The sequence below is a fragment of the Nipponia nippon genome, unplaced genomic scaffold (assembly GCF_047370975.1).
Source record: "Nipponia nippon isolate SJK-2023a ecotype South Korea unplaced genomic scaffold, ASM4737097v1 scaffold_3, whole genome shotgun sequence".
Lineage (NCBI taxonomy): Eukaryota > Metazoa > Chordata > Aves > Pelecaniformes > Threskiornithidae > Nipponia > Nipponia nippon.
Genome location: NW_028262347.1, coordinates 1,933,879 through 1,945,926, shown reverse-complemented (window position 1 = coordinate 1,945,926; position 12,048 = coordinate 1,933,879). Strand labels below are relative to the sequence as shown.

The 12,048-nt window shown below is 57.8% G+C and overlaps 1 protein-coding gene across 2 annotated transcripts; it reads left to right on the top strand.

The window, feature by feature from the left end:
- The first annotated feature begins 61 nt into the window (after window positions 1-61).
- On the top strand, window positions 62-10,906 carry ZC3HC1 (zinc finger C3HC-type containing 1). 2 transcript variants are annotated; one of them, XM_087764643.1, is made up of 10 exons: window positions 62-460; window positions 2,005-2,116; window positions 2,300-2,450; window positions 4,509-4,592; window positions 5,059-5,186; window positions 6,664-6,821; window positions 7,673-7,898; window positions 8,905-9,111; window positions 9,317-9,555; window positions 10,443-10,906. In XM_087764643.1, exons 1-10 carry the CDS (start codon window positions 339-341, stop codon window positions 10,453-10,455), a joined length of 1,440 nt encoding a protein of 479 aa, XP_087620769.1. In that variant the 5' UTR covers window positions 62-338; the 3' UTR covers window positions 10,456-10,906. The 2 variants fall into 2 exon arrangements, with proteins under 2 accessions (XP_087620769.1, XP_087620768.1); XM_087764642.1 differs by having other exon boundaries at window positions 65-460; window positions 9,317-9,526.
- The last annotated feature ends 1,142 nt before the right edge of the window (window positions 10,907-12,048 follow it).

The following is a 12,048-nucleotide window of genomic DNA, read 5'->3' as shown; positions in this document are numbered from 1 at the left end:
TCTACGGCCTCGGCCTATGAAACGCGGGCTTCTTAGCAGGTGGGAGAAGGCCACGGCGAGGGTCGAGCCTGCGCGTCGCTGCGGGGGCAGGCTGAAGCAATAGAGCGCCGAAAGTGGGAGCGGGGGAGTGCAGCGCCCGGGGCGTGGGGAGCCCGGGGAGGGACGCGGCCCCGCAGCGGAGGCGGCACCGCACCGCACCGCTAACCCGCCGGGTGAACGAGGAGGCCGTGCGGGAGTTGCGTGGGGTCATGGCCAACCCCACGGCTGAACCGGAACGGTCCTGCGCGGCCGCGTTTCCCGCCCCCCCTCCCCGGGCCGTGACGGGGTGAAGGACCAAGATGGCGGCGCCCAGCGCCGGGGCGGCGGGGGGGGCTCGGGGGAGGCCGCCCGCCGTCACCCCCCAGCAGATCCGCGACCTCATCGATGGTGGCATCGCCCCCGAGGGCACCGGCCCCGAAGGGTGAGGGGGAGCGGCGGGGGCCCCGCTGGCGCCGGGCCTGAGGGGGGCGGCCCGGCCGTGTGGCACGGGGGGGGGGGGGAGGTTGGGGAGCCCTCGAAGTCACTGGGGGGCGCTGGGAGATGCTGGGGGGTCCTGGGAGACGACAGGGGGTGTTTGGGGGGTGCTGGAGAGCACTGGTAGGTGTTGGGAGTTATTAGGAGGGAGGGGTACTGGGAAAAGAGGGCGCTGGGGTGTGCTGGGAGGGACTGGGAAGCATAGGGGGGTGCTGGGAGGCAGTACTGGTGGGACTAAGGAGCACTGGGAGTACTGGTGGGACTAGGATTGGTGGCACTAAGGAGCACTGGGAGGCAGTACTGGTGGGACTGAGGGGCACTGGGAATACTGGTGGGGCTAGGACTGGTGGCACTAAGGGGTACTGGTGGCACTAAGGGGCACTGGGAGGCGGTACTGGTGGCACTAAGGGGCACTGGGAGGCGGTACTGGTGGCACTAAGGGGCACTGGGAGTACTGGTGGGGCTAGGACTGGTGGCACTAAGGGGCACTGGGAGGTGGTACTGGTGGCACTAAGGGGCACTGGGAGGCGGTACTAGTGGGACTAAGGGGCACTGGAAGTACTGGTGGGACTAAGTCTGGAGGGACTATGTGGCACCAGGAGGCAGTACTGGTGGCATTGAGGGGCACTGGGAGGTGGTACTGGTGGCATTGAGGGGCACTGGGATACAGTACTGGTGGCACTAGGAGTACTGGAGGAACTAAGAAGCACTGGGAGGCAGTAGTGGAAAATGAGAGATACTGGGACACTGGGAGGCAGTAGCGGGCAGTAGGAGGTACTGGTGTGCACTGGGAGGGCAGGGGCAGGTACGTGACCTGTAGAGTTCTGGTGTCCCTGCAGCCTGAGTGAGCTGAACTGGCTGCGTACTGGGGCTCTGACCTGAAAAGCGTGGGGTCACACCCCGGGGGGCACTGAGAGTCACAGGAGCTACTGGTGGGTGTTGGGGAGACTGGGAGGCACTGGGGACACTGGGTGGCTGAGCTTTGGGGGTATCTAGCTAAAGCCAAGCAACCGTGGTCGCCCTCGGAGGCACAGTACACCCTTGACCCAACCATCCCCGAATTTTGGCCCACGGAGGGGCGTTGGGGCGAGGCTGAAGGGCAGCACTCGCGGCAGGGCTGGCGTTCCGGTGCTGGGAGCCGGCATTCCAGGTGCCGGGAGCTCAGGCGTGTCCCCGATGTCAGAGACATGCTGCGATCGTCGATCTCGCTTGGAAAACGAGCTCCCCTCTCCTATTTGTCACATCATATCCCCGTCTGCCACTGCTGTCATCATCGTGAAATGTTTAATGCGCGCCTTTGCGTTATATTTTAATTGATTTGTTAGTAAAATAATTAAAAGCCGGGGCTTAGGAGCTCTGGAGAAAGGGTTCTTGTAAGGGTAAGCCTGAAGGATGAGAGGTTGGAAAGTGGTCCGTGCATTTTTTTTTTATTAATGAAACCTTTCCAGGACAGCGCGGATGCTTTGCTTGCTGACTTGCTGTTCCTTTTAGGAAGGACACGTCCGACTGGTCGGAATCAACTAATGGATCTTTGCAAATGGATGCTCTCTCCTTGGAGTCCGCCAGCAAGGAAGCCTATTTCAGCAGAGTAGAAACATTCACCATATCCTTTCTGATGCTGAGCTTCCAGCCGTCCCCCACCCTATTTTGCTGTCGCCTTCCCCATGGCTTCCCCACAGGCTCCATCTTCTCAGAGGCTTTTCTTCTTCTTTGGCCCAATAAACCTTGGCCAAAGCTTCGCCTGTTTAACCCGTAATTTATTGGGTTTTATCCTTAACGTGAGCACCCGCTGAAGTGGGCGGGCAAACCCCACGAGCTGTCTCCCCTGGTTTGTGCCAAGTACGGCTGGACCAACGTGGAGTGCGACATGCTGAAGTGCTCCAGCTGCCAGGCCTTCCTCTGCGTCAGCCTGCAGCTCGCGTTTGACTTCAACAAGTGTACGTATGCCGGCGTCTGGCGGGTACGGGGGGTGGGCTGTAGGGTTTGGGGGGTGCGTGCCTTGCTGTGTGCGTAAACAACTCCCGTAGTCTTGTCCTGGGTGGTGCTGGGTGTCTGATGTCTCTGAAAATAAAGTGCAAGTCGAATCAGTTTCCTTTAGTTTGTGAGAACATGGTAAAACTTCCTGCTTCTGTTGTCAGAGATGGGTTAAAATAGAATAGTTCCAGTTGGAAGGGATCGATGACAATCATCTGGTCCAACTGCCTGACCACTTCGGGGCTGACCAAAAGTTAAAGCGTGTTATTAAGGGCATTGTCCAAGTGTCTCTGAAACACTGACAGGGATGGGGCATCGACCACCTCTCTAGGAAGCCTGTTCCAGTGTGCGATCGCCCTCTCGGTAAAGAAATGGTCCCGGTATCAAGTCTGAACCTCCCCTGGTGCAGCTTTGAGCCATTCCCACGTGTCCTGTCCCTGGATCCCAGGGAGAAGAGCTCAGCTCCTCACTCTCCACTTCCCCTCCTCAGGAAGCTGTAGAGAGCAATGAGGTCCCCCCTCAGCCTCCTTTCCCCCCGGATAAACAAACCCAGAGTCCTCAGCCCTGTGACCGGCTTTGTTGCGCTCCTCGGGATGCATTCAAGGATCGTAACATCCTTTTTTAAGTTTTGTTTCCCCCACTGCTCGGTCTGCCACCCTGATTCTCCGCTAAATTTTTCTGACGTGGGCTGTTGGTGGCTGCTGGTCACCAAGTCAGGTGGTCGCACTGTGTAATTTGATTAATAAACTCCTCCGCTGCCCCCTTTAAGCTATTTGGACTACAAAGCTCCCCCTCCTGTTGCCTTCACTGAGCTCCTTGCCCAGGCCCAGCACCAGTTTCCTTCCCTTGCCCGCAGAGCATCGGCGTCTCCTGACGCCGTGAGGCGCAGGGAGGGAGCGGTAACAGCTCCCGTCTCTCCCACGTTGGACAACGTGGGGCCGAGAGCGCGGCAGGAATGCCAGCCTCCGCGGTGTGCTCAGCCCCACGGTGTGAGCGTCGCTTGTGAGCTGCAGGATAGCGGTGGCCTGGGCGTTATCACCTGCCCAGACCTTCACTTTCCTTTACCTGCATCTGTCCTCTGCAGAAGGATGTTTATTACCCTGCCACAAATAAACCTCATCTCCACTTCTCAATTTTCTTGATTGCATGTCCCTGCTTTTGTTATCTGGAAGGTAGCAGAGAGCGCAGCCCTGTTGTCTGACAAATGCAGCACAGGTCATGTGTAATGGGAGCGTTTCCTTTTGGGTCACTCTGAATATTGACGTCCGCTGTTTGTTCAGACTATCTTTTTTAAATAAACCTTGGCCTAATTATTCTGTTGGTAATCACACTGGTTAAGGAAAATCTAAAATAATCAGAGGTTGGAAGAAGGGCTTGAAAAATAAATTGAAACATAAATGATTTGGTTCTGAAAGGTGTGAATAAGTTAAATTACGTATCAAATCTCTTTTTGGGAAGCTTGATTGCCAGACATGGCTGTGATTTGGCTTCTGCAGCCAGGGTGGAGGGGTCAGGCGAGTTAGCTAGGGACTGGCAGCAGCCCAGCAGGGAAAACTGGCAAGAGCAGGCAGTCCCTGTTCCCGTGGTTGGTTTGAGCTGTGTTTCCACTGCGCTGCTGTGAAGCGTGGCAGGCTTCTCTGCTCCGTGATCGCTGTGCCTGGGAACGGGAAGGGATTTTGGCTGTGAGGAGATGGAACTGCTCTGGTCATGCTTGCTGTTGTGGAGATAAGCCCTTAAGCCAGCCTGCCTTCGCTGCTGCAGGAACCACCGCTTCACGGTTGCCTGTGGGGAGGCTGGAGGTGCCAGCAGCTCCTTTTGGTGGGGAGGGAGATGAGTCTGAGGTGAGAGCTTCAGGCTCTGCAACCTACAGCCTCAGGCGGCATCCGTCACCTGAGCCATGCCGAACAGGAGGAGCAGGGAAGCCATCGTAGCCTGGTGCCTTCCTCTTCTCCTTTGGTTTTCCAAACTGTTTCCCGAGGAGGTGGCTCCTCAGGGGACTAGAAGTGAGCTTTGCCTTGCAGATAAGGAGCGCTGCGTGGAGCTGAAGAAGGCCTTGTGCACCGCTCACGAGAAGTTCTGCTTCTGGCCGGACAGCCCCTGCCCAGGTTGGTGTCTTAGAGCCTGGCTAGTGCTCACGTCCGGGATCATAGTCCTCTTTTTTACCCCATGGGGACGTTGAAATACGCAGTGGCAGAGCAATATCTGTGAGGAGCCTCAGCAAATAAACAACCGAGCCATGGCTGGAGCCCCGGATCTTGAGTCCCAACCTCTCTTAACTTTTGTGTGCTTCCAAGGCAGTTAAAATGCTGTTTGGGTTGTAACTGGGAGGGAACAAGGGAGGCTGGATGACATGGGATGCTCAAAGGGTGATAGATCTCATCTTCAAAGCTGTGCTGCACGAGGAAGGCTGGTTGAAAAGGAAAAAGACTGTGCTCAGCTTTTCTTTTCAAAAGCTAGGAGACTGTTGGGGGAGAATTTGGCTGGTCTCATCTTCTCTCTTGCCCTGTGGGATCGGGGCGGGGTGGGAAGGCTGGTGGCACAGCTCAGGCCTCCTGCGTTTGCTTTCACCAGATCGCTTTGCCATGTTGCTGGTGGATGAGCCCAGAGCCCTTCTCCAGGATTTCCTGGATCGCTTTCAGAGCCTGTGTCAGCTGGAGCTGCAGCTGCCCTCCCTCAGACCAGAAGACATGAAAAACATGGTGAGTTCCCGGGTGCCCCTGAGACCGGGGGAGTTCAAGTCCCCGGTGACGATGCCAGGCACGCCTGTGCTGTGCAAACCCTGACCGAAACAGTTGCGAGATTCAAATCGGAAACTTCAGCTTGCGTGTGTGAGTGGTCTGTCATCACCTCGGCTTTCTCCTCGGACGTTCCCCATGTGGTGTTTTCACCTGGTGTTTCTGGAAGCACGTAAAAGGGAGCTTGGAAAGGCTCATCTGCTGTGCAAGCCCTTGACCAGCGCAAGCCCAGCTGGCTCATGTCACCACGATGTTGCCGGTGAGAACTGGGCTGTAGTGTCCGATTCCCGCTCTGTGCCTTTCCCGGTGTGCATGGTGCTCTCTGGTGCCCGGCAGAAGCGATTTGAGGTCCCACAGACTCCTTTGGGAGCTCTCCCTGGCAGCTGCCACCCCTGTTTGTTACCTCCGAATGGTCCGTGAGATGCGGCAGCCCGCAGATCGCCCCTCTAGCGGGTGGCTGGGATCCCACTGGAGGCAGTCGTTGCTCTGGGTGGGATTGGGAATGTGGGGAGCCAGAGGCTGCCCTGGAGCAGAGGTGTGGACAGAGGCCCGTGGAGGTGAGGGAGCCCAGGGAGTACGGTACAGGGGGGCCTCTCGTGTGAGGCAGTCGCGCGAGGAGGCTCGGCAGGCAGGAGGGAAGAGCAGGATCTACGGCAGGAGAGGCTGGAGCATAGCCGCAGCCAGGAGCAAGTGTGGGATTGCCTCCTTGTAGGGACCTGGCCAAGCCCTGCTCTACTCCAGCCAAGTCTGGCTTGTTGGACACTCACTCACCAGGAAACAGATGGCTCTCGGCAGCGAGAAGCCGTGTGCGAACCAGGGAGCTCTTCATCCATTCAGCAGAAATCGCAGAGGTGTTTTATGTTTGCCACCGTGGGCTGGCTGAGCTGTGAAACCCAGCAGAGCCCCCCCTGAGAAGAGACAGCCTAAAGCCGACAGATATATCGCATCTCCGCATTGAACTCACCAGCTGTCCCACTAGCAGCAAGGTCTGGAGCCCCACCGACAGCCTTCGGGGACTCTCTTTTCTCGCTGTGTCTCAGCAATGGCCCCAGAAGCGCTCGCGGTTTGTCTGAGCACAGGCAAACACAGCCCCTCCTGCCTCCCTGGGATCGGAGGGACAGACGGGGGCTGTTCGGGCCCACGCCGGGCCGCGACCTGCTGCGCTGTCCCCACGCGAGCTCGGGGGAGCAAATGGCGCTTGAACAGAGTTTGTGCAACGGGAGAATCAGACGGGCACAAGGCAGGAGGAATCCATCGCTCAGTGTGGCTTTTGCCTGTTAGCCAGAGTAGAAGTGCTGAGGGTGCTAGCTCACACACCCAGCCTTTTTGAGGAGCGAAAAAGGGATTTTTCTCCACGTAGGATGTGGTTTGTGAGTAGAAGCCATGTATTTCATCAGACTGCCTCTGACTGCCAGCTCTGCCACCTTTCTCTGCCCCGCAGTCCCTGACAGAGGAGAAGATCAGTCTGCTCCTCCAGCTGATCGGGGAGGAACTAGAGCACAAAACGGAGGGAGAGAAACCACCGATGAAGTTTTCCACAGAAATCCTGCAAGTGCATGTTCCTGCCTGCATCCTGGCTCTGTGCGGCTGGACTTGCAGGTGGGTAGTGGTGTAGGACTGATACTGAAGTGTCTGCTGCACTTTGTGGTTGCTGGTGAAACCTGTCAGAGGCTGGAGGAATGCAGGTGTCCCTCTTGTGAAATGTTCGGTATCCCTGTTTCACTATTTTATTATCTCTAGCCATTATAAATGACAGACTTCCAGAAACCCCAGTGCAAAGCTACCTAATCTAAAATGGATGTCTCCCTGAGACGGCAAAGTCTGAAACAAGGGAGCTGTTGGTTGCCTCACTTGTTGCTGATTTAGATGTTGAAGTCAATCCCTGAAATGTCATCCCCAGTAACGCTTTCACTGCTCGTCAGGCCTGCGGGAAGGGAGGGAAGGTTCATGACCTGAAGGTTCACCGCTTCCCCAAGTGTGTGCTGTGAGCAGAACAGCCACGCTGTTTGTGCCTGAGGCAGCTTGCTGAAGGTGAAGCGATTTCTGACGGTGCAGGCTGGAAAAGGGCTTACGGTGGGGAAGAGCAGAGCTGCCGCTGTGGCTGCGCAGTTCAGGGGCTGAGGGTGGGGACAGTCTTGGTTGATACACCGTAAATGAGTGTGCTCTTGCTTCATGGCAAGCCAAAATGTGACCAAACCAGTTTAAATCAACACTATAGATGGGTTTTAATGGACTTGTTTTACTTCTTAGCACATGGGGCTACAAAAACATTAAGTCTCTGCCTCGTCTGAGGGGTGCCGATGTCTTGAAACGTGCTGGCTCAGGTACCTGTGACTGAGACCGTTCCTGTGCTCTGCCAAATACCTGCATCTGTTCTGAAAGCTGCGATTTTGGGGAAGGGCCCAGGCTCATCCCTGACCTTCTCTTGTGACTTGGCTCTGTCCCTGCAGCGCTGCGTCCGGCTCCGTGCACCTCTCGGTGATCACCTGCTCCCACTGCATGAGGAAGGTGGGACTGTGGGGCTTTCATCAGCTGGAGTCTACGGGGCCGGAGCTGGACTCCTGCGGCCCGAGCAGCACACCACCGGCACCTGCTGAGCGCTTCCCGCTCGTGCCCACTTCTCCACGCAGGATGCTTACGCGCAGCCAAGACACGCTCCCTCCGGGCTCGGAGCAGGTATGGTCCAGCTCAGCCAGCCCGTGAGCTCGGGATGTTTGGGTGACACAGGGGCACACAGGAGTCAAGGCTGATGTAGTTTGGGTGTCCACTGCCTTTTAACTTGAAAGAGGCTTATCTTGGTGCTGTGTCTTCAGCCATGGGCAACATCCAACAGAAGTGGGTTGCTGCTGCCGTTCCCCCTGCCCTTTATAGGATCATAGAATCATTTAGGTTGGAAAAGACCCTTAAGATCATCAAGTCCAACCGGTAACCCAGCATTGCCAAGTCCACCACTAAACCATGTCCCTAAGCACCACATCTCCCCGGCTTTTAAATCCCTCCAGGGATGGGGACTCAGCCCCTGCCCTGGGCAGCCTGGGCCAGGGCCTGACAGCCCTTTCCAGGAAGAAGTTTTTCCCAATACCCAACCCAACCCTGCCCTGGCGCAGCTTGAGGCCGTTCCCTCTCGTCCCATCGCTTGTTCCTGGGGAGAAGAGACCGACCCCCCCGGCTCCAGCCTCCTTTCAGGCCGTTGCAGAGAGCGATGAGGGCTCCCCTCAGCCTCCTCTTCTCCAGGCTGAGCCCCCCCAGCTCCCCCAGCCGCTCCTCCCCAGCCTTGGGCTCCAGCCCCTGCCCCAGCCTCGCTGCCCTGCTCTGGCCACGCTCCAGCCCCTCCATGGCCTTCTTGGGGTGAGGGGCCCAACACTGAACACTTTGCAGCTCTCTGTCCTCCCCTCCGTCAGCCCTCCTGCAGGAGGGCAAAAAAAGGGCCTTTCCAGCCAGGATACGGAGGCTTGTCTGTCTCGGGGTGCTCCAAATCAGGGGCTGCCTTCACCTGTGTCCAGCTAGACACATCTAAGATGCTCCTGGTGTGAAGGGAAGGTGGCACAACTCTTGCCAGGATGGCTGAGAAGGCTTTGATCTTATGTTTGAGCTGGGCAGGGCCCCCCTGTTCACATCAGGCAGAGGGCGTGCTGGTGACCAGAGGAGCTCCATTAATTCCTTGTTCTTTCCCCACTGGCAGCACGAGAAGAGCCCGTCCCCGGCCATGTCTCGTTCGCGGGGTTGGGACTCTCCCATCCCCATGGACCGGGGCGAGTTGGAGGTGGCCAGCCCCACTTTGAGGAGCCGCCCTGTCACCCGCAGCATGGGGCAGGGGGACAACATGGAGGTGCCATCCAGTCCTCTCCGCAAAGCCAAGCGGGCACGGCTCTGCTCTTCCAGCAGCTCGGTGAGTGACCTGGCTGCAGGCATGGGGAGCAGAGGGATCTGGGCAGGGTGCTGCTGATCCAGGGACCAGTGTTGTCCCCGTAGTGCAGCACTGGGCCAGCTCAGGGCTGGTGTTTAGGCATGGAGAGGGTTCCGTCGTGTCATTAGTCTTTTTTTAAACGATGCTATTGCTGTCCTCCTTCACTGTCATCTCCTCCCACACCCAGGACACTTCTTTGAGGAGCTTCTTTGACCCCAGCTCACAGCATCGTGACTGGTGTCCCTGGGTCAACGCAGTGGAGGGAGGGGAAGCCCTGGAGGACACAGCAACGCAGATGGAGAAGGAGCCTGCGAAGGCAGAGCCAGGCTGGCGAGTGGTACTGAACACGCTCCTCGCCACCAGAAAGTGCGACAGAGTGCCTGAGACGGAGCCTGTGGTGAGCCAGCGGGATCCCCAGCCCCGAAAGCAAGTGCTCACACACCGCTTGCTCCAGCCTTGCCCAGTGCTGAAAGCCTTTGGGCAGAGTTTGGGGTAGATGGGCTTCATTCGAGCTAAATGCAAACCCAGCTGGGCGGCAAGGACCAAGCGTGTGTCTGCGGTCTCAGCTTCCCCTCCGGCTGCGCTGACAGCCTCTCTGCTGGATCTCATCCCTTACAATGATGTGTTGTGTGGAGATCTGCTCAAGGGCTGCTATAAATAACAGCCTTTCCCGAGCGGCTCAGTGCTGCCCAAGATCCAGTTTCATTTCGTGTCCCGATAGAGAGCTCCTGACCCTCTCTGTGGCCATCCTGACCACCGGCTCCTGCGGCCACCAGCCCCAGGCTCTGGGACCGGTGGGTTTGCTGAGCCAGGGGTGCGGAGCTGAGGCCACAGCCGCCCCGTTACCTGCTGCTGCCTCCCTGGGCCCCATTATCCGCTTGGATTCCTCCTGCTGGCTCCCCCCTGCTTTGCTTGGGGCTGAGCTGCAGGGACCGGTGGAACAGTCCTGCTTCAGCATTTGTCTCGGACTTTGCGTGAGTTGTGTCAGTCCCTTCTGGCTGTGCCACGTGCTGGGAAAGCGCCAGCAGGTCCCGTGGGACCAGACACAAGTTGGAGGCAAGAGCTGGAGCAGGGATGACTGGAGCCCCGTCCTGCTTCTTGCAGTCACTTTGCTGTTCTACCCTCTGGTTCTGGTAAATTGAGCTAACGAAGAAGAGGAGCAAATTGATATCCTGGTAGTCAATTGGGATGTTTCAGATGGAGTTTTTTGCCGCTGTTTCTCTTCACGTGCTTTGGAGGCGGGGCGGTGGCGGTTGCAGGTCCTGTTGTGGTGCTTTAACCTCCTGTTGTTGCTTTGCTTCCCTCTCTCGCAGAGTCTCTCGGTGAAGTCCTGCAAGGTGTTCCGCATTTTCCGGCAGTGGGAGAGCATGAATTCCTCCTGAACGGGCTGCTGCCCCTGCAAACTGCTGCCTGGCTGGCAGCGCGGGGCATCGCATCAGTCCGGCAGAGATCCACTTTGCAGTCGCTCCCGCGGCAGCTCTGTGCCCTGGGGAGGGGATGCTGAGGAGGCTCCATGCCAAACACAGCCCCCAGCGGCTGCTGGGACCCCCTCCTCCCTGACTGCCTTCCTTGAAGCCCCCTGCCTTCACAAATTGCTGCTGTAGCCCTTGGCCCCGAGGGCTTCGACAGCCCCGTCTGGAGCTGGGACATGCTGCGGGCGTGCGGGGTGAATGAGGAGACATGGTCACCCTCGTGAGGTGACCATCTTGTCCAGCTGTGACCCGCCACCAGCGGCGCATGGAAGTGATGCCAGGTGGGAATAAACATTTCACTTTTTTGTTGTTGTGGTTTGGTTTTTTTTGGTTTGTTTTTTTTTCTTACTGCTGGTGCGATGCTTCTTCCCATGGCGGGGTGAGCTCTGGACCTAGCATTTGGCTCCCCTACCCCTCGAGGTTGTTCATCTCTGTGGGATCAGTGTCCAGCTGCCTCCCTCTCCTGTTTCTCCGCTCCTTGTTTCGCTGTCTCCCCTGCCCGATGCGAGCTCTTTGCCATGGCCTCAGCCCCCGTACACGCAGAGATGCCCCCAGCCTCGTACCCCAATGCCTGCCAGCATCTGCCCCAGCAATCAGCTGCCCAAAGCAGATTGAGTTGGGGGCTGATAACCTTCCCAGGGTGATAAATCACCTGGGACGGGGGAGGCTGGGATGCAGCCAAAACCCTGAAAGAGGTGGGTTAGGGTTTCCCATGGCTCAGGGCCATGAGGCTGGGTGCTGGGGAGGGACTGGTTTCCATGGAAGGGGGAGGAGAAGCCAAGAAGGGAGACCCTGATCTGTGATCTTCATCATTGAGGATGTTGGGGAAGGGGCTTTAGGGAGGGCTCAGACTACAGAGACAACCCAGGCACAGTTGGATCTCCTCACCCCAGGTCTGCTGCAGCCATGTGGATGTGGGTGAAGGCACAGGGACATGTCATTCCTTTTTTTTTTTTTTTTTTTTTTTTTTTTTTTTTTTTTTTTGGAGCAAAGGAACCCCCTTTAGGGGAGGAGCCCCTCCCTCTGTTTCCCCAGCCCCAGCTCTGGAGTTTCTTCTGCATCTCATCTTGCCCCCTCCCCTTTGGGTCATTTTCTGGCCACCCCATCCCTCCAAAGGCAGCAGCTGCCTTGGTCAGGGCTGATCCCTGCTCTCCCTGCACCCCAAAACTTGCGGGTGCGCCTGACCCCCCCCCCCCAGGGGCTTCTTCTGGGAGACATCCTTTACCTGCCAGCTTCTTGGGTGGGTGCTGGCAGGAAACCCCTGGGGAGCAGCAGGGTTTGAATGTGGGTGAGTCATCTTCCTTTCCTAAGAGGGTCCTGATGGTGGGGCCCTAACGAGGAGCTGCTTCACCCCATGGCCATGCTGGGCTGGGAGTTGGGGTGGAGATGGGGGTGTCACCCCCCCCCCCACGCACACCCTGGGTACCCCCAGCCCCAGAGGGGTGAG